Below are 24,967 nucleotides of genomic sequence, written 5' to 3' on the forward strand. Positions count from 1 at the left end.
ACTCTCTCTGTGGTACTGTCTGTCTGTACCGTCTGTCTGTCTCTGTTTGCCATCTGTGTTGTGGTCCATGTGTCCATTTATTCAGTACCTCCTACTGTGGCCCCCGTCTCTGTACCACAAATTACCTATTACCCTCCACTCATCAACATGGACGGTCAATAATGTCTGTTTGGCTATAGGTCACTCAGATAAACATCTCACTTCCTGTTCTCCAAAGAAAACCTAGTTGGACTAGCCTAGTAATGGCTTCTTTGGCGTAGCCTTCTGTACCTGAAGCCCTCATGGGATTTGGAGTTACGTGATATACAGAAGTGGGCAGATGAGGCTAGTTGGGCGAGCTGGCTATGGCTGTCAATTGTACAGTATATGCCCTATGCTCCCAGCAGGTCTGGGATGAAACACACACTCAAACCTTATCTTACTAAACTGAGCTGCTCTAGGAAGCTTCTGCCCACTGTTATGTCATGCCATGTCCCCACCAAGAGCTTTAAGTGACACAGTAAGAAAATAGAAAACTAGCTTTAGGGTTTTTTTCTAATACTATTGGATATTTGTCTGTGTGTGTTATACGTATGTGTACACATATATGTGTACACATATGTGTAAGTATGCTTGTGCATGTGGAGGTTGAGGTCAGGAATCATCCTTTGTTACTCTTCTGCCTTATTCATTGAGGCAGAGTCTCTCAATCAAACCCAGAGCTCACCGATATGGCTTGTGTTGGGGAATCCCCATCTTCACCTGTCAAGGCTGGGATTACAGGTGGTCACTGCACCTACCTGGCATTTTACATGGATTCTGGGGTTCTAAATCTGTTCTCATGGTTGAGTGGCAAGCACTTTAACCACTCTCCTAGTCAGGGTTTCTATTGCTGTAAAAATATTCCAGGACCAAAAGCAACATGGAGAGAAAAGGGTTTATTTTATTTTATAGCTTGTAGTCTATCATCTAGGAAGGTCAGGGCAGGAACCCAAGGTAGCATCCAGGAGGCAGGACTGAAACAGAGGTCATGGAGGAATGATGCTTTCTGGCTTCTCCTCATGGCTTGCTTAGGTGCTGTCAGAACTCAGGACCACATGCCCAGGGGTACCACCCACCTGGTGTGCTGGGCCCACACACATCAATCATTAGTTAGGACTGGCCAGTCTCGTGAGGGCATTTCTAAGTTGAGGTTCCCCCTTCCCCGATGACTCTAGCTTAGGTTAACTTCACCAAACCGTAGCTGGCAAGCCAGTGAGCCATCTCCCTAGTCTTTACTCAGTATTATATACATTTTAAGATTTATTTTAAAAAATTAATTGGGTATGTGCACATGTGTGTGGATACCTGTGGGGGACAGAAGAAGGCATTGGATGCCCTGGAGCTTAAATTACAAGTGGTTATCAGCTGCCCAATGTGGGTGCTGGGAACAGAACTTGGGTCCTCTGTAAGAGCAGTACATACCTTTAATATCTAAGCCATCTTTCCAGCCCCAGTAGTTTTACACACACACACACACACACACACACACACACGCATCACTGGTTGTAAATACGAGAATGAGGCCTTTGATTCATTAAGCTATTGAGCTGATTTTAAACTGACCACACGAACATAGATGTTTCTTAGTTTTTGGGTAGGGCACTCACCTCTAGTTTACTAAATGTCATCTAGCAATAGAACACACCTGTGCCTTGTGGCACATTTTTCATTCCTTGCCATGCTGATTGTGAGGCGGAGTCATCTGTTTTTACTGTTTTTTATTTGATGCTGGATGAAGTTGCCTTTGAAACTGAGTACTTTGGTATAACTACTCAGTAAACGGAGTGCTTGAGTTTGCTTTGGAAATTGAAAGCTGTAATTTACAGACTTAAAAAAAAAAGTGCTTCTGTCGAGTATTAAAATCACAACCAAATAGCTATTGAATCTCTTGGGTGTTCAGTTTGTTTTATGCAAATATTGGGCCCATGATGATTTAGAAGTACCGTATCCATGTGGTTTTATTGTTGGAAAACAAGAGGATAACATGTGAACATGTGACTTTTTCTTGTACTAAGGCCTTAGATGGTGGACAAAAGAGGTTTAGCTTTAGTGTTTCCATACCACCTGAATTTGCATTCTCCCAAATGTTGCCAAATTTTGACCAAGTTTTTCCTTCCTCCCCTTCTCTGCTTCTCCCCTTCTCCCTTTATCCCTTCCCTCCCTCCCTCCCTCCCTCCGTTCTTCCTTCCTTATTTCCTTCCTTGGGGGGGGGGGGAAGATGGCTGGTTAAGAGCATCTGTTGCTCTTGCAGAGGACCAGCTTCTATTTCCAGCACTTACATGGGAGCTCACAACTCTTTATTCCAGTCCTGGCAGATCCAATGCCTTCTTCTGACCTCTGTGGGCACCAGGCACATGCGCACTATACATACATACTTGTAAGAAAAACACTCACACTCATACAAAAACAAAATAATCTAAAAAAATTAAGAGGTAGAGTCAGGTGTGACTTACAGCTGTAATCCCAGTGCTGGAATGGGTGAGTCAGGGGAATTTGACTTCTGTGAATTCAAGTATAGTCTGAACTTCACAGGGCACAGTGAGTTCCAAGCCAGCCTAAACAACAGAGCAGTAGAGAGATTGAAAGCAGCCTGGGCTACATAGAAGGAGAGAGACCCTGTCTCAAACACTCAATCAAAACAGAAAGTAATTCCCGATATGAACTTTATGTGGGTTAAAAACAAAACAAAACAAAAACTTGAAGCCATTGCTTCCTGTTCTTTGCCTAGGCTTTATTACATAAATCTTGCTCTTGTCATTTATTGCAACTATAATTTTTCTGTTATTTCATTGTTCTTAGAGGAAGACAAATGTAGTTTTACTCATTTTTCTCAGCACACCCGATGCCCTCTGCAATCTATAATACCGTGGCAGTTCAGGGAGACCTGCTCCTTTCCGCGTGGAGCTTTGAGTTATTGGACATGCATTGTGTAGTAGTTGCTATCCTTTAATCACCAGTGTCGTTGGGGAATAATAAACCTGTGCAAATCTCGTGCTGGATGTGGTTTTATCTGCGTAATTGCCCATGCCAAGGCACCTCTCTGTACCATTGCTCTACTGAGTTCCTCCTTTGTTATTTGTGATAATTATGATGAAAAGCAATTTTCTAATAATTTCTCTTTAGAAGGTCTCTGTGTTTTGCTTTATGGGCAAATGGTAGGTTTAGGAGGATTGTGACTGTCATTCCTGCCCTAGAAAGGCTGGCCCCTTGCTTCAAGAGGCTCTGTGATGGGGTGGGGAGTCTTTTCCGATAAGACTTTTGGAGACTTGTTCTTTTGTCAGTGAACTGGAGGGGAACTGAGGAAGGTTGAAACGGGGAGTTTCAGTGAGTGCAGTCTTGTGGCTGCAGACACTCACAGATGAGGATGGCATTGGAGGAAGCAAAGCAATACCCTACAGATTCTCAGAAGACAGCCAGTGAACGAATCATGCCAGGCATGGGCAGCTAGGTTGAGCTCACATGTTTACTGAGCAATGCAGGGCAGGCTCAGTCAGTTCAGAGAGTACTCTGGGAGGTGTGTTTGATCCTCAGTGTAGACAGGCACACACAGGAACAACCAATTACACACCATTTACAGTGTTAGGCATTAGGAGTGGTGTAGAGATGGCTGCAGCATACAGGAGGATGGGGACACATAGATGGGCCCTGTGTATCTGCCCATTATAATACTCTGGGGGAGGAGCCATTGGCCCCTACTACCCACAGAGAGATGACTGCATAAGTAGCAAGAGTACGTTTCTTTTCTTTTTTGTTTTGAGAGAGGGTCTTTCCATGTAGTTTAGGTTGGCTTTGAACTGGCAGTCCTCCTGCCAGTTTGACTTTCAGTGTATGCTGCTGTGTCTGGCAAGGGCACATTTCTTGACTGGACTTCTCTGATTCCCAAGAACCCATTTAGGCATCTTCAGTGTGCACACACTTGCCACCACCACACGGCTGTCTTCTGCCTTGGACTTCTTAGAAGGGCTGTAATTAATTGCCTCTCACACCTCACTCCAGTTCAAGCAGTGTTCCACTGAGCAGCGGCCATATGTCCCTTTGGAAGGTTTCTCTATCATAGTAGAGTCAAGCAGTAGAGAAGTAGCTTTCTGAGTGGGGGCTGGCTGGTGGTCTTGAGCAGCTGGGCGGCTTAGAGGAGTCAGAGCCACCACAGGACTTGTTCTTTGTTCTGAGCACAGTGACTCAGAGTTAGATCTGTGGCTTCCACCTAATTCAGGACTCTCCTCTTCCCCAGTTCCACAGAGGGAAAGGAACTTCCCACAGGGCTCGTGGGGATAACTTGTCATCTATGTTGTTCTTTTGATAGGTCCCATGGAGGGCAGGGTTAATTGACAAGCTGTCTTTAAGTTTTTACTTTTGAAATGTGCTTTTAATTGAAATAGAATTACATCATGTTCCCTGCTTTCCTTCATCCAACCTCTCCCAGCTATCCTTCCTTGAACCCCTTCCGTGTCCTCTCTGAAGTTGATCTTTGATGGGAGATGTCATTCTGTAAATATGTTTCTCATACTGGTTAATGAATAAAGTATTGTTGGCCAATAGGAAAGCAAGATAGGTGGTGACTAGGAGACAAGGAGGATTCAAGGAAGTAGTAAGGAGGAGTCAGCATGTAGAGACTGGGGGTGGGGGGTGGGGAGAACAGAGGTCCAGGCCCACTCTCCGGTAAGATAAGACCATGTGGAAATACTTAAATTAATAGAAATGGGTTAATAATTAAGACAGAGATAGCCAATCAGAAACAAGTACTTGGCCAACAGCATTTATATCTAATATAATGTCTCTGTGTAATATTTGGGGCTGGTGCCTCAGTGGGGTCAGACCAGCGGGGGAAAAACCTTACTCATAACAGATCTTTTTCTTTATTGTTGTTACATACAAATTGATGTATGTATGCATATATGTATGCATGCATGCATGTATGTATGTATGTGCACAAAAGCTGACTATTTTTGTTGGTGTCATGAATACAGTTTCAAGGCTCTTCATTGGAAAGTCAATAGGGGATTGTCCTCATCCCCGGATAGGCTAGCAGTCATTAGGTATCTGTAGTGCTTTGTCTATGGGCAAGACCCTTGAAAATTTCCCCTTCCACATTAGAGCATCTATTGACATTACTATTGTTCCGGTCTTGGTTTTGTGGCCATTTCTAGGGGAGACTTTCACATCAGACTGATGTTCTGATAGTCTTTCCATCCCCTCTTCTCTCTTTGTTGTTTCCTGAGCCATAGATGTAGGAGCTGTGACATAGATGTTCCCACTGGGTTGGGCTCCCTACAAACTATTGATCCCCACCTTCTGTCCAGCTGTGGTTTTCTGCGATGTCTACACTCGCTGTAAAGAAAAGCTGATGAGTGGTAGAAGCTACGATTATCTGTGAGCACAAGGGTAGGATGCAGAATGTAGTTAGGAATTATGCTTGTCTAGCAAAGTGACGGTAGCAGATTCTCTTCTAAAATCCATGACCTCACAAGTCCTAGGTTTCCAGCACCAGGCATGATTTCCCACTTGTTGCGTGGACCTTGAGTCCAATTAGAGCGTTATTGGCTGCCACTTCCACCTGAGTGCCTCTTACTGCACTTTGATGCATGTTTTAAAGCTAGCATGAAGAGTAATGAATTCCATCCTGACATTTTCATACACATTCGCTTATTCTTACTCATCCCTTCTCCCATGCTCTTGCCCACTCCTTGCCTTATTCTCCACAAGTAGTTCCCATGTACTTGCGTGCGGTGTGCATTTCATTACTCCCTTCACCTCTCCCTCCTCTTTTAATATTTCTTTTTTCCTTTTCATTGCATTCATTCTACCTTCAACACACACACACACACACACACACACACACACACACACACACACACTTTAATACAGAGTCAGCATTTGAGAGAAAGAATGCATTATTTGACTTTCCACATCTGGCTTATTTAATGTAACAGTGATCTCCAGTTCCAACAACCTAGGAATGCCATGATTTCATTTTTTATGTACAGCTGCATAAAGTTCCATGCACATTTCTTTACCCATTCACCTGTTGATGGACATGGAGGCTGGGTCCCTATCTTGGCTGTTACAAATAGTGCAGCATGTGTAGGTCAGAGGACAGCTTGCAGGGATTGCCGTTTTCCTTCTACCATGTAGTTCCTAGAGATCGAACCCAGGAAGTCAGGATTGGCAGCATAAGCCATTTTACCTACCTTCAAAGCCATTTGATTTGCATTTTGGTAGGGTGGCTTTTATTCTTTAGTTTTTTGTTAGTTTTTCTCATCGAACAGATTTCTTGGTTCCGTGTGTAATAGCATCAGGATCTCTGTTTTGCTAGCTGGCCTCTGTTTTAGTATCTCCAGTGGCATAGATGAGCTTCTTATGTGACTGCTTGGGGCTCTCAAGACTGCAGAAGCAGAAATTTTGCAGAACTAGACATTGAGATATAGGACTGAGGTTGGCACACAGCACCAACTTTACTGCAAAGGAGGTGTGTGATAGACCCAACAGAGTCCAGGGGAGAAGAGTGCACCCTGACGGGAGATACAAACACCCAGGACTACAGAGTCATCTCAGCTGCCTAGAATGATGCTTTGACTATGTCATCTACCACAAAGCAGGGGCCTTGAGGCATATAAGGTGCTGTTCTTGTTTTTAAAAGAAGAAAGCAAGACAAAAATGCTCTTACATTGCTAGCAGAAGCCAGAGGGACTTACACTGTCCCCTTCTCTATGGGTATTTGTGGGGCTTTCCAGTGAGATCAGGCAGTACCAGGAGTCAGGGAAGTGAGGGTGACTGAGAGCCCTGGGTCTTGTTAATGTGTTAGAGCCCATTTTGCTTTCATGTCTCCTGGGCTTTCACTCAAATGAGCTGTCCAGGGCAGCCACATGAAGATCAAGGCGATGTATCATTGCATCATTATTAGATTGGATATCACAGAGCTTGGCATCTCCATTGTCTTCCTCTTGAGTCTTGACTTTGGCTTCTAGACCACAAGTGCTGTCCTTCTCCTGGAAACTGGCAGGCTAGAGAGGAAGGGCCATTCACAAGTAAGCTGTGAGTAATAGAGGGGTCACCTATCCCAATCTTTGTCTTCATCCTCTCCACATGGAGGCAGAGGCAACTGTGGGACCAATAAGCAGAGCTGAATCTTAATAGAACTGGGTCTTCAGAGAGTGGGGTCTTTACAGAGAGGGGTCTTCACAGAATGGGGTCTCTACTATGGGGTCTTCATAGAGTAGGGTCTCTATAGAGAGGGGTCTTCACAGAGTGGGGTCCTCACTAAGCAAGAACTTATTGAGAAAGTCTTCATAGAGCAGAATCTTCACAGAGCAGGGTCTCCACAAGACAAAGTTTTCACAAGATGAGGTCTTCACAAAGTGGGGTCTTCCAAGGGAAAAGAGTCTTCATAGAGTGTAATCTTCATCAAGTGGGGTCTCCACAGAGCAGGATATGTTCATGTGCGCGCGCGCACACACACACACCACAAAAATGCACTATAGTGCTGTATTGCAGTGTTAGTATGACTACTGCAGAACCTCAGCAGAGGGGTATTAGCTTTCATACTTGTGATGCTTAATTTTATGGGTCAGCTTGACTGGGTCTTGAGTTGCCCACTCTTGGGTATGGAGGTATTTTTGGATGAGCTTGACAATTCTGCATCCATTTTTATATTATCTCCATATTTTGGTGCAGATGGCATTAGAATTTTGATTGAGATTGCATTGGACCTGCAGGTCACTTTGGGTGAAGTGGCCACTTCAGTGATGCGAATTCTTGTAGACCATGAACCCTAGTTGTCTTTCCATTGATTTGTATGGGAGGTGATGTCTTTTTGATGCTTTCCTGGTGAGGTTTTGCTTGGCTTCAAGTTTTGATTTCATTTGCTGAGTTGAGGAATAGCACACTCCAGAGTCACTTAGGTGTGGATATGAGGACAGCGCCTGTGCTGTTGCTACCTCAGAGTCACTCTCTTGGTTGGCAATGTGGCCAGCCAGAAAAGAGGGAAAGCCCTTAGCTGAGCAGGGCTGCTGTCATAGAGTCTTGCTCATGCTAACATTTAACTTTGTTTTTACTTTATAGATTCTGTCTTTCTGAGCCTGTCTGTTCTGTGGCAGGCAGATGTCTAGACTCCCCTGTGCAGGAGTTTTTTTTTTTTTTTTTTTTTTTTGATAAATGGGTCATTTTGTTGCTGTTGTTCCTGTTAGTCCTAGTTAGGTTTCTAGTATGATAAATGCCATGATCAAAAGTCACTTTGGGGAGGAAAGAGTTTATTTCACCTCACAATTATAGTCTGTAACCAAAGAGAAGCGAGGGACTCAAGTCAGGAACCTGGAGGTAGGAACTGAAGCAGAGGCCGTGGAGGATGCTGCTTACTGACTTGATCCCACATTTCTCTTTTACCCTTTTTATGTAACCTAGGACCCAGAGTGAGCTGGGCCCTCCTACAACAATCGTTAACTGAGAAAGTGCCTCACAGACTTGCTTTACTGGCCTCCTGATTGAGGCATTTCCTCAGCTGAAGTTTCTCATTCCTCGATATGTCAGATACCAACCAGCACACTGGCCTCATCTTTCCATTCTTCTCTCCACGGCCAAGTTCACATAGAACAAATGATACTTGCAAGGACTCTGGTGAGTCACATGCCTAAATGCAGGCCCTTATCTTCCTGCCTTCAGTCCTTGGGTGCCCAGGAACTTCTGGGACCAAGTTTATACTTGGTCAACTCTTGTCTGTTAAACAGAACTCAGTCTCCCTGCCCCGACTCTGACAAGCCTTTCTTGTTCTGTTTCTGTCTCTCTGTTCTCTTTGTATAATTTATTGCTCCCTCTGTGTTTCTGTCCCTTCCTCCCTTCTCTCCATTTTTCTGATACCCCCACTACCCCTTCTGATCACCTACAATATTTGCTCCTTCCGCGCTAGTTGATCCTAGTTTTGGGCAGTCTGAGACCGGCTTGACTATAGGATCTGCTATGACAATTATCCGCTTATACAAATCCATCAGCCATGGGGAAGATTGCAACTTCAGTGTCCCTCCCAACACCAGGGGAACTGAGAGGCCCAGAAGTGTGTCACCCAACGTGGAGTTCTCTCCCACCCCTGAGAGTCAAACAGAGCCAGGGACAAACTTTCCCTTCTCATCTCCAGTCTCTTATCCCATCTGTCCCTTCTGTGATCATGTGGAGGAATATTCTGGAAATAGATCAGCATTCTACATTCTAAGAAGAAGTTTTTAAGCAAGGGAAGAGACTCAACAGAGAGAAGACAGATGGAGAAGCTAGCCTCTGGAGAAGGAGCTCCTTTTGCCCATGTCCTAAGGGCACCTTTGTGCATCATAATAGATGATGGCAAGAGTGGATTGCTGATTCACCCATTAAAAGTCAGTCTCATTATATTTAGAGTTTCAGAGGCAGAGAAATCACAGAATTGTCTTGATTTTAGTTAATGGAGCGAGGAGTCTATGTGATAAAATGATGGAAAGCATGGACTTTGAAGTCATACAGACCCAGTTTTGAGCCCCAACTTCATGTCGATTTAACTGTCTATTGGGTGTCCAAAGAGATTCAGTTTCCCCATGAATCAGATGACAAAATCCATGATGCTTCATTAGTAATACCAACTTCATAAAGGTTGTTGAAAAGGTTTAAAAAAACCTCATGTTATAGTAAAGCCTGTTTCAGATCAAATACCAGTTAATGGCTCCTGTCCTCAGTGATACCACTGACCGCTATCACTCCCCTCATTCCTAATGGTGTATGGGAGATCACAGGGGTATGTGTACCCCTAACATACAAATGGACTGGGCAGTAATGTTCAGGTCATTGTTTACAGCTAGGGTTAAAAGGGAATGTATGTGTTAGGAATGGAGGGAGGGGGAGAGGAGACAATGTCATGACTATTGGGGGCTTTGTGCTGGGATGAGAGCTTTCTCCCCTTCTCTCCACATCCTCTGGTAGAGGAGCTTACTAGACCTTCTGCATGTGGTGGTGAGGGGTCCTGCTTCTTGGGAGCTATGAACTCTAGCAGGGTGTTGTATTTACTGTCCTATTGCTGTGATGAAACACCACGACCAACCCAACTTACAAAGGAAGTAGTTAATTGGAAGCTTGCTTACAGTTTCAGGTTAGTTCAGGATTGTGGTGGGGGTAAGGCAGCGGCAGGCTTGGTGCTGAAGTAGTAGCTGAGAGCTCACATCTGATCAACAAGTTGGAGATGGGAAAGGGAGAGAGGGAGATGGATAGATAGATAGATAGATAGATAGATAGATAGATAGATAGATAAACATAGGTAGACCTGGTATAGGCTTTTGAAACTTCAAACCCCAGCCCAGTGACATATGTACTCCAACAAGGCCACACCCCTCTAAGCCTTCCCAAATGGTTTCACCTAACTGGGGACTGAACATTCAAATATATTAGCCGCTGGGAGCCATTCTCATTCAAGCTGTCACACAGAGTAATCAGAGGAAGGATGCATTTGGGGCTTTTAAGTGGTTTGAATATGTGTGAGTGTTCATGTGCAATGTGAGTGCTTTGCTGACTGTTGTGTATGTCAGGTCCTCTGGTCCAGGGAGTCCCTCGCCTTTGCCTACCTCTCCCCACCTCTGTGCTGGGATTGACAAACACCAGCTCTGCATAGATTTTAGGGGTCTGAGTTCTGCTTCTTGTGCCTGAACAGCAAATGATTAATTCACTGAGCCACTAACCTAGACCCCTCTTTGTATTATTCTTATGTATGTATGTATGTATTCTTCTGTAGCCAAAGCTGGTCTCTAATGTGCTTTGTGGCCAAGAATGTTGAGCTCCAGATCCTCTTGCCTCAGACCCTTAAGTGCTGTGATCATAAGGACTATCACTTGTTTCGTTTTTTGAGACAGGGCCTTGCTATATAGCCCTGGCTGCCCTTACATGGCAATCTTTCTACCTGGCCTCCTGATTGCTAGGGTGGCAGGCACATGTTACCTCCTTGCCTCCTTCCCTAGGTGGATATACACATGTCCATCTGTCTTGGCATTTGCTTGTGTTCAGGGACCACATCTCACCCTGAGGTCCTGCCTTGTGTGTGGTGCTCAAGAAGTACTTATGTAAGTATGGGTGTGGCTTTCATTAGAAGCTGATCTATGAAGGTAGGAGGTGTACACCATCATGTCTTGAAAGCTGTATTTATGTTCCTTTTAGGTAGAACAAATAGGGTCATCGGCATGGCTCAGTGGGTAAAGAGGCTTACCACAGAAACTTGGCAACATGAGTTTGATTCCCAAAAGTCCGAGTTAAGGTAGAAGGGGCAAACAGACCCTGTAAGGTTGTCCTCTGACCTCTACAGGTATTCCATGGCATGGTGCCCATTCATATATCATACACACAACAGCAGCAATAATAATAATGACAATTATAACAATAATAATGAGGTTAATAATGATAGCAATAAATAAACAGAGCTATTCTCAGGGAAGATGATCCCCATCCTCCCCAAAGGCCTTGGCTCAGCATGGCCTCTGATGTCTCTCTCTCCTTGCCTTTTCCATGAGTGGTTAAACATCCTCTGTCTTTGGTGTTTTTTTTTCTTTTATGAAATGTAATACTCTTTATAAACCTGCCAAATAAGAAATAAACTCATCTGCGGAGGCCAGAGCAGCCTGTCCGACTCCATGAAGACAGGAAGAGTGGTGACCTACACTGTGAGTGAATTATAGATGCTGTCCTTAGGGCCAAGGGATGGCTCAGTGGGTAAAGTGCCTGCTGCAAGCCCGAGGACCTGCATTCTGATCTACTCTGCCTGTGTGAATGGCTGGGCACAGTGGTGTATGCCTAGAATGCCAGCACTGGGATGGGTAGGGACAGGTAGATTCCTGGAGCTCACTCACCAGCCAGCCTAGCAGAGTCTATGAGCTCCATGTTCAGTAAGAGACTCTCTCAAAAATTAGGTGTACAGCAGTCAAGGAAGATACCCACCGTCAAGCTCTGACCTCTACATGCATGCGCGCACACACACACACACACTCATGTACATTCATTACATGTACACTCTCATGCATACATATGCACACATCCACTACATGCACACACACACACACTCATGCACACATTGCACACATCTACTTCATGCACACACACACTCATGCACACATGTACACACATTTACTATAGGCGCGCCCACACACACAAGTTATGAGTAGGTTTTTCTGCCAGCTTGGTCCCGCTGCACCAGCCCGAAATAACACACAGAGACACTGTATTTGATATAAAGCTGTAGGCCAGTTACTAGTGTCATATCAGCTAGCTCTGTCTTAAATAGTAACCCATTTCTATTAATCTAAGTATTTCTATGTGGTCTCATCTTACTGGAGAGAGACCCCAGCATTCTTCTCTCTCAATCCTCTATCTTGAATCTCTCCCGTACTATTTCCTCTCCTCCTCCTAGTCCCACCTATCTTGCTTTCCTATTGGCCAACAGTGCTTTATTTATTAACCAATAAGAGAAACATTCACAGAATGACATCTCCCATCACACACACTCTTGCACATAAATGTACAATCCACTGCATGCATACATACATTCATACATACATGTGCACATATCCAACACATGTACATATACACTCGTGCACACAAGTGAACATATCTACACAGACAGGTGTGTGCACGCTTAATGAACTTGCTTTGTGTCGTTGATGTGTATTCAGTGATACAGAAAATCAGCTACTGTGTCTCATAGGAACTCACTGATGCACATAAAAGTACAAAAATGCTATGTTAGAACAAATCAGCCTCCCATTTAGAAAGAGCCATCATTTCACCATGTGTACACACACATATGAGACATAATCTTTCATTTATATCAGGAAAGAGCACGCATGTGTTTCTTTTAGGGGGGTGAGATGCATGGGAATAAATGCAGAGGAGGGAGCCAGGCTAAATATGACAGTTATGTCGAAGACCCATATTTTATCTGTTCAATTTAAATTATTGAGATCAAGATGGACACTTGATTTCCTGAGCACAAAAGGTTCTGGTGAGTTCTGATTTTCAAAATGTTAGAACCATGAGAAAACAACTAAGCCAGCCTGTGTGCCTGCCTCCTTAAACTCCCGTTCCTGAGTGAGAGGGAGGCTGGCCACTGTCATGCCGCTCTGTGGCTACAGGATTTCAAAGTCAGAGATGGTTCTGTGGTGTGAGCCCCTTGATGGCTCTCTACGGCAGTTTCAGGAGGAAGGTCTGGCCACTGTCCTCATGAGATTCCTCCTGTGTGTCCTGTGAGGTGGTATGCTACCCACTTCCCTTGCTTCCATAGAAGGGCCTTGTAAAATGGCCAGGGCTAGTCAGGGTCAGCAAAGCCAATTTGTGTCCGTTGGCCAAGAGAATAAGACTAAGGTTCCACACAGAGCCCGGAAGAAACTGCTCTTGGCCCCTCATCTTCATATTATGGTTGTGTTTCCAGAGGGATGAAAAATTAGGCCTTGACCCTGTCTAAGAACTCAACAGATTCCTGTAGGTTCCTGGGTTGGTGGCTAAACACGATTCCTTCCCTAGGATAGATATTCTGGCCTTGGTTAGCATTTATGTTTATAGTTTCCAGTTCCAAAGCTTGGTTCTCCCTGTTCCTCCTGGGGACATGGTTCTGCATGAGATACTGTACCTGTAAGTGTCAGGACTACTGAAAATGTTCGTGTCAACTGATGTCCTGCCTCGTGCACTCTTTCTTTCTTTCTTTTTTCTTTTCTGAAACAGATACTAACTTTGTGTTGGGGAATGCCCAGATAGTGGACTGGCCCATCGTGTACAGCAATGATGGATTCTGCAAACTGTCTGGCTACCACCGAGCAGAAGTGATGCAGAAAAGCAGTGCCTGCAGGTACCTCCAGCACAGCTTTCTGGGGAGCCGAGGGGTGGGTGTCTCTTGGGAAAAGGAAGATCGCCTTGATCATGCTCTTCATTTCTGGTGAAATTCTATTGACATGACTCTTGTTGTTTGTGCATGTGCTGGAAAAACCAACAAGGATGTAGAACACAGCGCCTACAGCTGGCAAATCAGCAGTCAGTACGATGGGGAATGGAAAACTGAAAAATCTGTGTGACATTGTCTTAGGGTTTTTATTTCTGTGAAGAGACATCATGACCATGGGGACTCATAAAGAAAGCATTTAATTGAGGGTGGCTCGCTTACAGTTTCAGAGGTTCAGTCCACTGTAATCATGAAGGGTGCATGGCCGTGTGCAGGGAGCTTGGCAGTGGGCAGGCAGACATGGTGCTGGAGCTAAGAGTCCTGCATCTTGCAGGCAGCAGGAAGTCAACTGCCTGTCACACTAAGGGAAGCTTGAGAAGAGACCTCAAAGGCCGCCCCCACAGTGACACGCTTCCTCCAACAAAGCTACACCTGCTAATAGTGCCACTCCCCTTGGGGGCCATTCTTTTCAACCCATCATAGATGGGAATAGATAGAATTTAATGTAAGAGTTAGAAAATTAAACAGAATTTAATGTAAATAAATGCAGTTTTTGATGACTACATTTTAAAAAATTAATTAATTAAATCAAGACAACCACGTAGCTCAGACTGGCTAGCCAAAGATGACCTTGAGCTCCTGTACCTGCTTCAGACTCCCAAGTGCTGAGATTACAAACAGGTGTGTGCCAGTATGCCCTGTTTATGCAGGTCTGGGAATTGAACCCGGGGCCTTGTGCTTGTTAGGCAAGCAATCTACTAACTGAGATCTATCCCCAGCCCAAAAATTTAAAGCTTTATAAATACTTTATAGAGGATAATTACAAGGTAAGGCCTCTTTCATACACCTTTCCCTCTGCCAGAATTCTTTAGAGGAGAAGCCATATTGTCATTTGTTGAGTTGCAAGCACAGCTGTGTATTCGATATGGACGCCTCAGTACCTTGAGCCTGCATGTTAGAAAAGCTGCTTCCAAGGTGTGTAGCTAGTATGCATCCTGGACTCTGCCAGGCATTCCTCAGCAGCCATGGTTGGATCTTGGCACAGTGTCTGGGTATCCCCACCCCATCTTCTAAGTTATAGTCATGGAGTGGAGCTATTATCTAAACCAAGAAGTAAACTCATCACAGAGTGTGAAGATGCTTGCCCTGCCCTGTGTTTTCACCTAATAGATCAGCCACATTAACTGCTGGCAAACTCTATTACATGCTTGGACAATATTTGAATTCTGTTAAAGTCTAGATTGTTAAGCTTGATAAATGGGCAGTTTGTATTTTCTCACTGTTACAGATTTGGAAGTTGTGTCTCTAGTGCGCATGAATGTCCTGCATTCTCTGTGCTGTTTTCCATTGAGCATCTTTATCTGTCCATCTCCACCTGCAGATTGACAACTGACAAATCTCAGGGGTTAGCTTCACTTTTTAGGATGGTTGGAGTGGCGTCTCCCCTCTTTTCCTTATTGGCTGTACTCACCTATAGGACAACAGAGGCATTCCCTTGATGAGTTTGCCAACTTTTCTTTTATACAGTCCTAAGCAATGTGTTCAGCGGTAACACCTGAGCACCCTCCCCCACCTGTGTGTTCCCACTGCAGTCCTGGTAGATCAGGCCTTCTCTTTTTCTTATTTCTGCACAGTAAGCATTTGTATTCTGGTGTGCAGTAAAGGAAATGCCCACATATTAGTGGGCTACAGCTTGGAGAAGTCCATGAGCCTAGTGCAAATGGGTGTAACCCTACACTTTATCTGTGTAGGGAGACTCGATGGGATCTCTGCTTGCTTGTGAGGAAGCCGCAGCTGTGGGTACCAGCACTTCCCTTAAATGAAGACCACTGGTCCAATAAAATGTCTGAGAGAGAGAGAGAGAGAGAGAGAGAGAGAGAGAGAGAGAGAGAGAGAGAGAGAGAGAGAGGAGAAGCCCATCTTCTTCCCAGGTTGGGATGATTTTAGTCTTGAGCTATTCTTTGTAGAGGTATCTCTGGGCTCTCTTTTCCATTTTCCTGGCATCTAGTTCACAAGTACAGTTCCAAAGCCCAAAGCACTACATGAGCCTCTACAAGGAAGCCCACATAGTCAGTCACACCTCTCAGTGGCTAGAAGGAATATAGAATGACAGAGTGACACCAGAATCAGAAAATAGCACCTAGGACTCTTTCCTTAAAGAGAACCAGAGTTGGGAAGCCTGGAGTGAACTTTGGTCCAATATCCAGAGACATCAGGCTTGACTGGAGGTTTGGTCTAGGTCAGGAAGTGTACTTGGTGGTACATTTTTGTTTTTATTTTATTTTTTTGAGGTTTTTCGGGATAAAATCCCATGATTCTTTGAGTCAAGTTTTCATGAAAAAGCTAGAAAACATTCAGTGTAAAGTATTAGAAGATTGGAAATGCCCACATTCCCATTTCTGCATGGCCTCAGGCTGTAGGCAGGGTTCACTATAGTCTTCCCTTGTTACTGGAAGTTCTGGGGTCTGTGAGGGGTGCTTGCGGGACTCTGGGTGGTGGTATCAGAGAGTATACCTTTCGTGTCCATTTCCTCTTGCATTTTATTAGTGTTCTGCGCTATGGTTCATCTTAATTAGTTGAGAGTTTATTCTGCTCCTGGAGGATGATCCTTGGTGACTGGGCACTGGAACTCAGGAAAATGGGATGGTTCTGGCATCTTTCTTGCTTTTGGCTAGAGCCAAGGCTCATAGACAGTGCCCTACTGTCCTGAGATTTTCTTTGATCTTTTACATGCTGTGCATTTACTTTCTGAGGCTGCTTTTTCCAGCAGGAAGATATATTATTAAAGGCTTGTAGGGCTTTGTTTTCTCAGTGTTTTTGACCCAATGTTGTTGTCTTTCTCAGAGGGTGAGGAGGCAGGAAAAAGCTTCACAGTAGCAGAATCTTCTGTCTTTCCTTAGCTGTGTCTTTGAGCTAGATCATCAACTTGTACCCCCTTTCTTATTTGATAACTTCTTGTGCCCCTCACCCCCACCCCACTGGCATATTTTATCAGGAATCAGAAGAAAAGTCCATGGTTCAAATTTATCCAGTCATTTCCCCAAAATCTGGAGTTGTATTTCTAAGATATAATCTAACTTTATTTTTCCATTGTTTAAACCATCCCAGGCCTTCCATTTGGTTACAGGCTAAAATGTCAATTACCTTCATGGCTGAGAACGCCATAGTCTCTTCTATCATCTCCATGTTCTCGATTGCAATGTTTCCCTTCTTTGCCTGTACTCCAGTCATGTGGAACTGATGCACGCCCAGGTTCTGGGAGACCTGGTACATTTGTAATTGTCACACACCAGAAGCCTTCCCTGACCAAGCAGAGGACCTGCCTTGGTGCACTGAGACACTCATTCTCCCAGTTCCAGAGCTACCAGTTTCCCTGTTTAGTTTTTAGGAGCAGAAATGGAGACTTAAAGCAAACAAACAAGCAAAAAACACAGTTACATCAATAAGTCTTCTTAAATTCAATTAATGTTTTCACTGTGTGTGCATGTGTGTTCATGTGTATGTGTATCCATGTGTGCATGCATGCATGTGTTTGTGAATGTGTTTGTGTGTGGGTGCATTATGTATGTTTGTGTGTGTTCACATGTGGTATTGATGTATGTGTGTTCATGTTGTATGTGTATTCATGTGTGTATGTGTATATGTGTGTATGTGTGTTCAGTGCTTGGTGTGGAACAGATACTTAACATGTGCTTGCAGACAAATGAATACTTGTTGAGTTGCTAATGTGCTTTTTGGTTGACTTCCAGTTTTATGTATGGAGAGCTGACCGATAAGGACACGATTGAAAAGGTGCGCCAGACCTTTGAGAATTACGAGATGAATTCCTTTGAAATTTTGATGTACAAGAAGAACAGTGAGTATCAGACGGCTCTGAGCTGTTTTCATGTGCTTGGGGTAGAGAGGTGTTGCCTCATCTCTGTGGCTATTTGATTTTTCTTCCTTTCCCTCATCTAGTTACTGGAAGTAATTTTGTGTCACTAACTAAGACTTCATCTGTTTTTCTCTTAAGCCAGTGTTTTTCTTATTGGTTTATTTATGAATTGATAGTGGAAGGTGTCAGGAGTTCTCACGATGACCCCAGGAGACAGTGTAACAACAGGGAATTGTGCATTTGCCTTTGTTTTGACCACGATTACTTCCACCAAGTATATAATGCCATCCCTAGTCACACACAAGCATAGAACTTGCTTTTCTCTTAGGAGGATTCTTGCTCGACAGAGGTGAGCTATCGTAAGAAGTGAGGAAGGTGGAATGCATGGCCACAGCTAGACTCCTTGTTTCTGGTTTGGGGGTTGTGCTATAGATCAAATCCAGAGATTTATGTGTGCTAGGCAGGCACTTTACCAGCAGAGCTATACCCTCAGGCCCAGGTTCTGTTTTTAAAACCTGCTTTGTTTATAAATAATTCTACTCTTTGATTGAGGAAGACACCTGATGTCAACCTCTGATCTACTCACATCCTTGTACACATATGTGCACCTACGCACATGTATATACAACACAGGTAAGCATGCATACACACATGAATGTCACACACACACACACACACACACACACACACACACACACACACACACAGGCCAAAGAAGAATCCTGCTTTTTACAAAAGTAGGGTTGATTGACAGGTTATTGGTTCAACTAACATTTCTGGAGTGGCCCAGATGGGGTACTAGGGTGTGTTTGACGTGGTGGTATTCCAGGCTCAGTGATTGACAGTTTGCTTTGGAAAGCAATGGGTGTGCACTGCTTTCATGTGGAAGAAGCTGGGACTCTTCCTGTCTGTCTGGAATGCTGGGTCAGGCAAATGTGGGACTGTTTGCTTGGTGGTCATGTAGATGTTGACTCAAGAGCTGTGCTCTAGACATGAGCAAGATCAACAGCACTGCTCCTGCAGCATGTCCTCACTCTAGCTTACCTTTCTACCCTTTCTATCCTACTGTTAGCAATAGAGGAATGAGGTAAAGGACTTCAAGGGGCTCTCTACTGTCCTTCCACTAGGGTGGAATACGGATCCAAGGCTAGCTCTGACTAGAAACATGCCCACAGCAGCCTTCTCATGGAGGAGGCATGGGCTGCACATGTGCCCTGAGCGAATAGAGTGAAGGTTGTGGTTTTCCTCACCAGAGCCTTTATATGCTGAACAGTGTGACTTGCCCAATGGCACAGAATGCTAATTGGTAGGTTTATCACACAAAGAATGCCTTGCTTTTCTATTTTGCTTAAGAGTTTTAAAGCCTCAATAGACTATACCTTCAACTTGCTCAATTCAACTACATATTTGGAACAAAATGGAGGAGACAAAGTTTAAATTGTTAAGTGATTTCGCTTTCACTTTATTTATTCTGTGTGTTTTTTACATCATGTATTCTTGGTCCCATTCATTCCCCATCCCTTCACATCACCCCTCAGCTCCTGCAACTCCCACCCGAATAAAACAAAATTCAAGAACAAAGGAAGAAAATAAAGTGAGAAAAATAAAGAAAAGGGAAGGAATTAAACATCTCATCATGGAAGCTGCAGTGCAACTCAAGTCATGCCATAAACCCCTTTGTCCACACATCTGCACTTGCAAGTGTTCATTGCGAGGAGTCACTGGTCTGGTTCGAGGCCTCTGGTCTCCACTACATGTTCAATGATGTGCTCCTCCCCGCCTCCAAGGTCCCCTCTGGTATCCCTTACTGCTGGCCTGTGTAGTGGAGATCCTGCAGCTTTGGATCTGTGGGTCAGGTCCCTTCATGTACTCCAGCAGAGCACAGATGGGGTGGATGTTGGGCAGCTCTCCCATGCTCATAACTTTGGGGGTTTCTCAACCACACCCGTGCTAACAGGGTTGGCTCTATTTGTTGCCCTGGTGAGGTACAGGGCCCGTTCTCCTGAGTGTTGTAGCTGGTGGAGGTGTGATTTCACTTTTCATTCTTTCCGTGGGCCCCAGACCCCAGAGGTAAGAAAGATGGAGGAGGGGACTCCTTGCTTTCTGAGGCTGAAGTCCTGCAGGATGAACATCTCATTGCACTGGAACTGACTCTTATATTGGGAATTTGAGCTGTAGGAAGGCAGGTGCACTCCATGTAAGCTGACTAGTTCATCTACTTGACCACTAAATGATCCGCATCTGTTCCCACACCAGAAGTTGGGGTAGGCTTATAGAGGGGCAGATGACAGTCTCTGAACTAGCTCACTGACCTGAGCTCTTCTGTGAAGTTTCAGAGGAAAGTTTAAAGTCTCTATCAGGGCTACTTGTTATTTTGAATTAAGAGTCTGTGGTTCTGGTTATCTGGGGCTGAAGAATCATCTATGATTAACAAGATACCAGAACTAATGAATCGAAACCTTGCTTTGCTGGAATGCTTGATGCTGGTCAGCTGGAACTGAGAAATTAGTGGTGATTAAGAAGAGACCAGCATCGCTGAGGTGAGATCTTCTGGGAAGTATTTCCTGAGAGCACAGAGACATTGTATTTGAGGAGCAGCCAAGGTTATACCTTGTTCTGGCAGCTGGATTTGGTAATATGTGAGAGTCGCCTAGGTGGTGCTGATTTAGAAGGCATGAAGGGGTCATGGAGAGGCTCTGAGGCTTCTTGGCACTGTGAGAGGCCGGAAGAGGCAATTGGTGAAGCCTCAGCCTCACTGGTAGTTGAATGCTCAGGACTGAAGAGGTTATGCAAAGAAATTGAGGCTTGGCATCATGAAGAGAACCTATGAGAGGCTATTGCAGCAGAGACCCCAGCGTTTTGGAGATGACAGTACCATAGGATGACTACCAAGGACAGCAGCAGCGGTGGAGGGGAGCCAGCTGGAGCCTAGACAAGCTGTGTGAGTTGCAGAGAGGAGAGCTGGAGAAGTGACCCAGGCCCTTTGGAGGAGTCCAGAAGATCATTGAGTGGAGCCTAGCCTATGGATGGTTGTGATTAAATTTTCCTTTATTTGATTGTGACTGTATCCTGATTTTTCCCTCTCAGAATAAGAAAGTATTTTACTGAAGCCCATGATTGAGGATCTTCAATTTTAAAAGATTTTGGATTTTAAAAGAGATAGGTTATTTTAAAAGGGATTGAAAATTTATTATGTTTGAATTCGTAAAGGCCATGGGACTTTTAAAGTTGTTTATGTTTTACTGTGAGATCTTGGAGGTGAGTAAGAAAGGAAGAGTTGTGGCTGAATAGTGACATGTTTGTGTGTCAGGCTGACAAGTTGTACTGGGTGGTTTTGTGTGTCAACTTGACACAAGCCAGAGTCATTAGAAAAGAAGGAGTCTCATTTGAGGAAATGCCACCAAGGCATTTCATGGAGGGTGGTGTCATCCCTGGACAGGTGGTCCTGCTCTATTTAAAAAAGCAGACTGAGCAAGCCAGGGGAAGCAAGCCAATAAGCAGCTCCCTGTCACCGCCTCTACACCAGCTCCTGCCTCCAGGATCCTGCCCTGTTTTGAGTTCTTGCCCTGACTTCCTTCAGTTATGAGCAGAAACTTGGTTTTTGATTTTTGTGTTTTGTCACAGCCATAGAAACCATAACTAAGACAGGAATCAAAGGACCCCTTTCACAGGGTCACCTAAGACCATTGAAAAATAGATGTTTACATAACAGTAGCAAGATTACAGTTATGAAGTAGCAATGAAATAATTTTATGGTTGGGGGTCACCACAACCATATTATATTAAAGAGTCACAGCATTAGGAAGTTTGGGGACCACTGATTTAGGAGGTAGAACCTTGGTAGAGGAAATACATCACTCAGGATAGGTGTTGAGCTGTTCCTTTTCTGCTTTCTGACTGTCAGACCTGCTGCTATAGCTTGTCTGCCCTGAAACTTAGAGCCAAAACAAGCCATTTCCCCTTGAAGTTGTTTCTCAGTGTCAGGAAGGAATCCAACACACTGGGTGTTCACGAGACTCTTAAGTTTTTCTTACAGACAGAAATCATGAGCTGGGTGTGGTGATGTTCTCCTACATCCCCAGCACTCAGGAGGCTGAGGCAGGAGGATTGAGTTTGAGGCTAGCCTGAGCTACATAGACCCTGCCTCAAAAAAAGAAAAAACCAAACCAAACCAAACCAAAACCCAGGAAAACAAAACAAAGCTAATGCTAAGGTGAATGTCAGTAGGCAGGCAGGCAGGCAGGCAGGCAGGCAGGCAGGCAGGCAGGCAGGCAGGCAGGCAGGCGTTCTGTTGACACTGTTTCCTGGAGGATAACAATTGCTGTGTCAAAGACACACGTTCCTGAGACATTTGCCAAGTGGCAGCTTTCCATCATGCAGCACTCTGCAGAGTTCGTGGCTGACTCACTGTGCTGCACGAGCATGAACACTCACTTTCAAATGATCAAATTGCCCACAATGAAAGTTTTTGTCAACTTTTTAGTAGCAGTGAGATTGAATTGCTTTTTTCCCTATCGGTCTCCATCAGGGTTCTATTTCTGTGGAGAGACACCATGACCACAGCAACTCTTATAAAGAAAAGCTTTTAATTGGGGTCGGCTTACAGTTCAGAGGTTTAGTCCATGTCATCATGGTGGGAAGCATGGCAGCATGCAGGCAGCGTGGTGCTGGAGAGGTAGCTGAGAAGTCCGTATCTGAATTGTCAGGCAGCAGGAAGAGCAAGTGAGCCAATAGGCCTGGCTTGAGCTTCTGAGACCTCAAAACCCACCCACTGCCAGTGGCACACTTCTTCCAACAAGGTCACACCTACTCCAATAAGGTCACACCTCCAATAATGCTACTTCCTATGAGTGCCTGGGGCCATTTGCTTTCAAGCCACTACTCTATTCATTAAAATCACCATTTTAGTGTTACATGTTCAGATTCTAGGCCTTTCTGTCCTATTTAATCTACTGATTTTCCCACTGGTATTTATAGGCCTTTAAATGTTTTTGAACATGTGTATGTGTGTGTGCACATGCATGTGTATGTGGGAAGCTAATATGTGGTGTCTTCAGCAGTCTCCCACTGACATTGGAGCTCACAGATACTGGCTAGCTTACTCTGGGGATCCCCATCTCTGTCTGTATGTGAGTTCCGGGACCTGAACTCCAGTGCTCACACTTTCCTGGCAAGCTGTTCACCCACTGAGCCGTCCATCCATCGCCCCTATCCTGTTGACAAGCTTCTCTGAGTGCTGTGACTTTTCTTTCTCTTTCTCACTTTTCAGTGCTTATGGGGAGTTGGGAGTGAGTAGCCAAAGGCATCAGTGGAGTGGTTTAAGTAGGGATTTCATTACTTAGAAGATGGGTAATTTGGGAGCTTTTCTGTCCTTTGGTTGGTCTGAAAACCTGGCATTCCTAGAGTTCTGTACTTTTGTCAGTTACTGCGTCAGTTACTGCATACTCAGGAGGCTGTGTGGGTTCCTTGCAATAGTGATAATTACCACGAATGAGCTAATTCAGCAAATATTTATGTGCTCACTCTTATGCTGGCTTATTAGTTTCCTCATTTTGCAAACAAGAAAATCAAGAAACCTTACCACTGAGTGAAAGCCACACAACTCTGGCCAGTGTGTTGTCGTCTGCCCCTCCCTTCCCCATGACACACACAATGTGTGTATGAATCCATGGATTGAGGGTGGCTGGTACTGTGTCTCTGAGCTTGGAGTAGCTGTGCAGTTAGAGATGTCCAGGTAAAGTTATCCTACAGCAGCTAGGCTGGGTCAATGCTTGCAGAAGGGGCTGCTGGCCCGGTAGCTATTGATTTCTACAGGCAGCTCAGCCCTGACCATAGCTGAGCTGAGCCGAGTACATGAGAAATAGCCTCTGTTTTTCGAGAGTGGATGAGTGTGGAGACTAATGTAACTGCTGAAACAGTCATACTTTGCCCATTTTCCAAATGACTCATCTTTTTATTCTGTGAAAGAGCCGCTGATGTGTTATGGCTATCAATCTCAAATCAAACACACATTGCAAACTATTTTCCTTATTAAAATTCTCTTTTATGTTTAGGACCTTTTAAAAAACAAATAGAAGTGAAAAAAGGTTTTGGAGACAGGGTTTCACTGTATAGCCCCAGAGGGACTGAATCTCACCCTGTAGAGCAGGCTGACCTCAAATCCACAGAGATCTACCTACTTCTGTCTCCAGAGTGTTGGGTTTAGAAGCATGCACCTCAATGTCTGGCAGACATGAATTTTTTTCATATCAGTGGTTTTTTTTCCAGGTTTTTGAGTTTTATAGAAGTTTTTAGGGAATTCTTTTTCTTATCCAGGTAATAAATGTACTCTTCATTTTCTGCTCTGCTACCCAAGTAGTTATGTTAAAATACTCTTTAGAATATTAAACAATTTGGAATATTTTTATATATTATTCAATATTAGCATTTATAATGACTTTGTAATTGCTCATTGAATTGTCATAGTATTGTTTATTAAATAGTTTAGTTCTTCATGATTTTTAATTCTCTTTTCTATTTTTGTTTGTATGTATTCATGTATATGCAGGTGTCTGTGTATGTGCACATGCTTGTTTGTTTATGTGTGCACTTGCATGCATATGAGTATGAATGCATGTGCATATGTGTGGAGGCCAGAGGACAATCTCCATGTTGTTCTTTAGGAGTCATCTATCTTGTGTTTTGAGACAAGCTCTCTCATTGGCTAGAGCTTCTTAAGCAGGCTGGCTGCTCTAGATAGCATCCTGTCTCTGCTTACCCAGTGCTCGTATTACATATGTGAACCACTATGGCCAACACTTTTATATGGGTTATGGCAACTGAATTCAGATGCTCACACTTGCATATGTTTATCTTCTGAGTAATCTCTGCAGCCACACCCTTTTCTTTATGCGGTAAACCCTCACATCTGTATGTTTGTTTCTGTTTTCTTGTTCTTCTGCTGTGGGAGTGGGTGCAGTGTCCCCTCACTTGGGCTTTCCATACTTACTACAGGGTTAAAGTTACAGTAGCTACTCCACATCATAGCACTGTGAGGTATAAACTGTAGCTTCTCAGAGCCTGGCTCATTCCAAGTACTCAGGATTGTTTTTTTTTTTTTTTTTTTTTTAACAGTTGTTTGCAAACAGTGTTGGTGATGCTTAATTATTATAATA

General features: G+C 44.2%; 1 protein-coding gene across 2 annotated transcripts in view; it reads left to right on the forward strand.

Moving 5' to 3' along the window:
- The window catches only part of Kcnh1 (potassium voltage-gated channel subfamily H member 1), a 263,443-nt gene that overhangs the window by 12,490 nt on the left and 225,986 nt on the right, over positions 1-24,967 (forward strand). For both annotated transcript variants that reach the window (XM_051186665.1, XM_051186666.1), the window contains exons 2-3: positions 13,726-13,849; positions 17,689-17,795. In XM_051186665.1, the coding sequence (XP_051042622.1) occupies positions 13,726-13,849; positions 17,689-17,795 (231 nt within the window). The remainder of the gene's footprint in view (positions 1-13,725; positions 13,850-17,688; positions 17,796-24,967) is intronic.

This window comes from Phodopus roborovskii, unplaced genomic scaffold, assembly GCF_943737965.1.
Source record: "Phodopus roborovskii unplaced genomic scaffold, PHOROB, whole genome shotgun sequence".
In the NCBI taxonomy this organism is placed as follows: domain Eukaryota; kingdom Metazoa; phylum Chordata; class Mammalia; order Rodentia; family Cricetidae; genus Phodopus; species Phodopus roborovskii.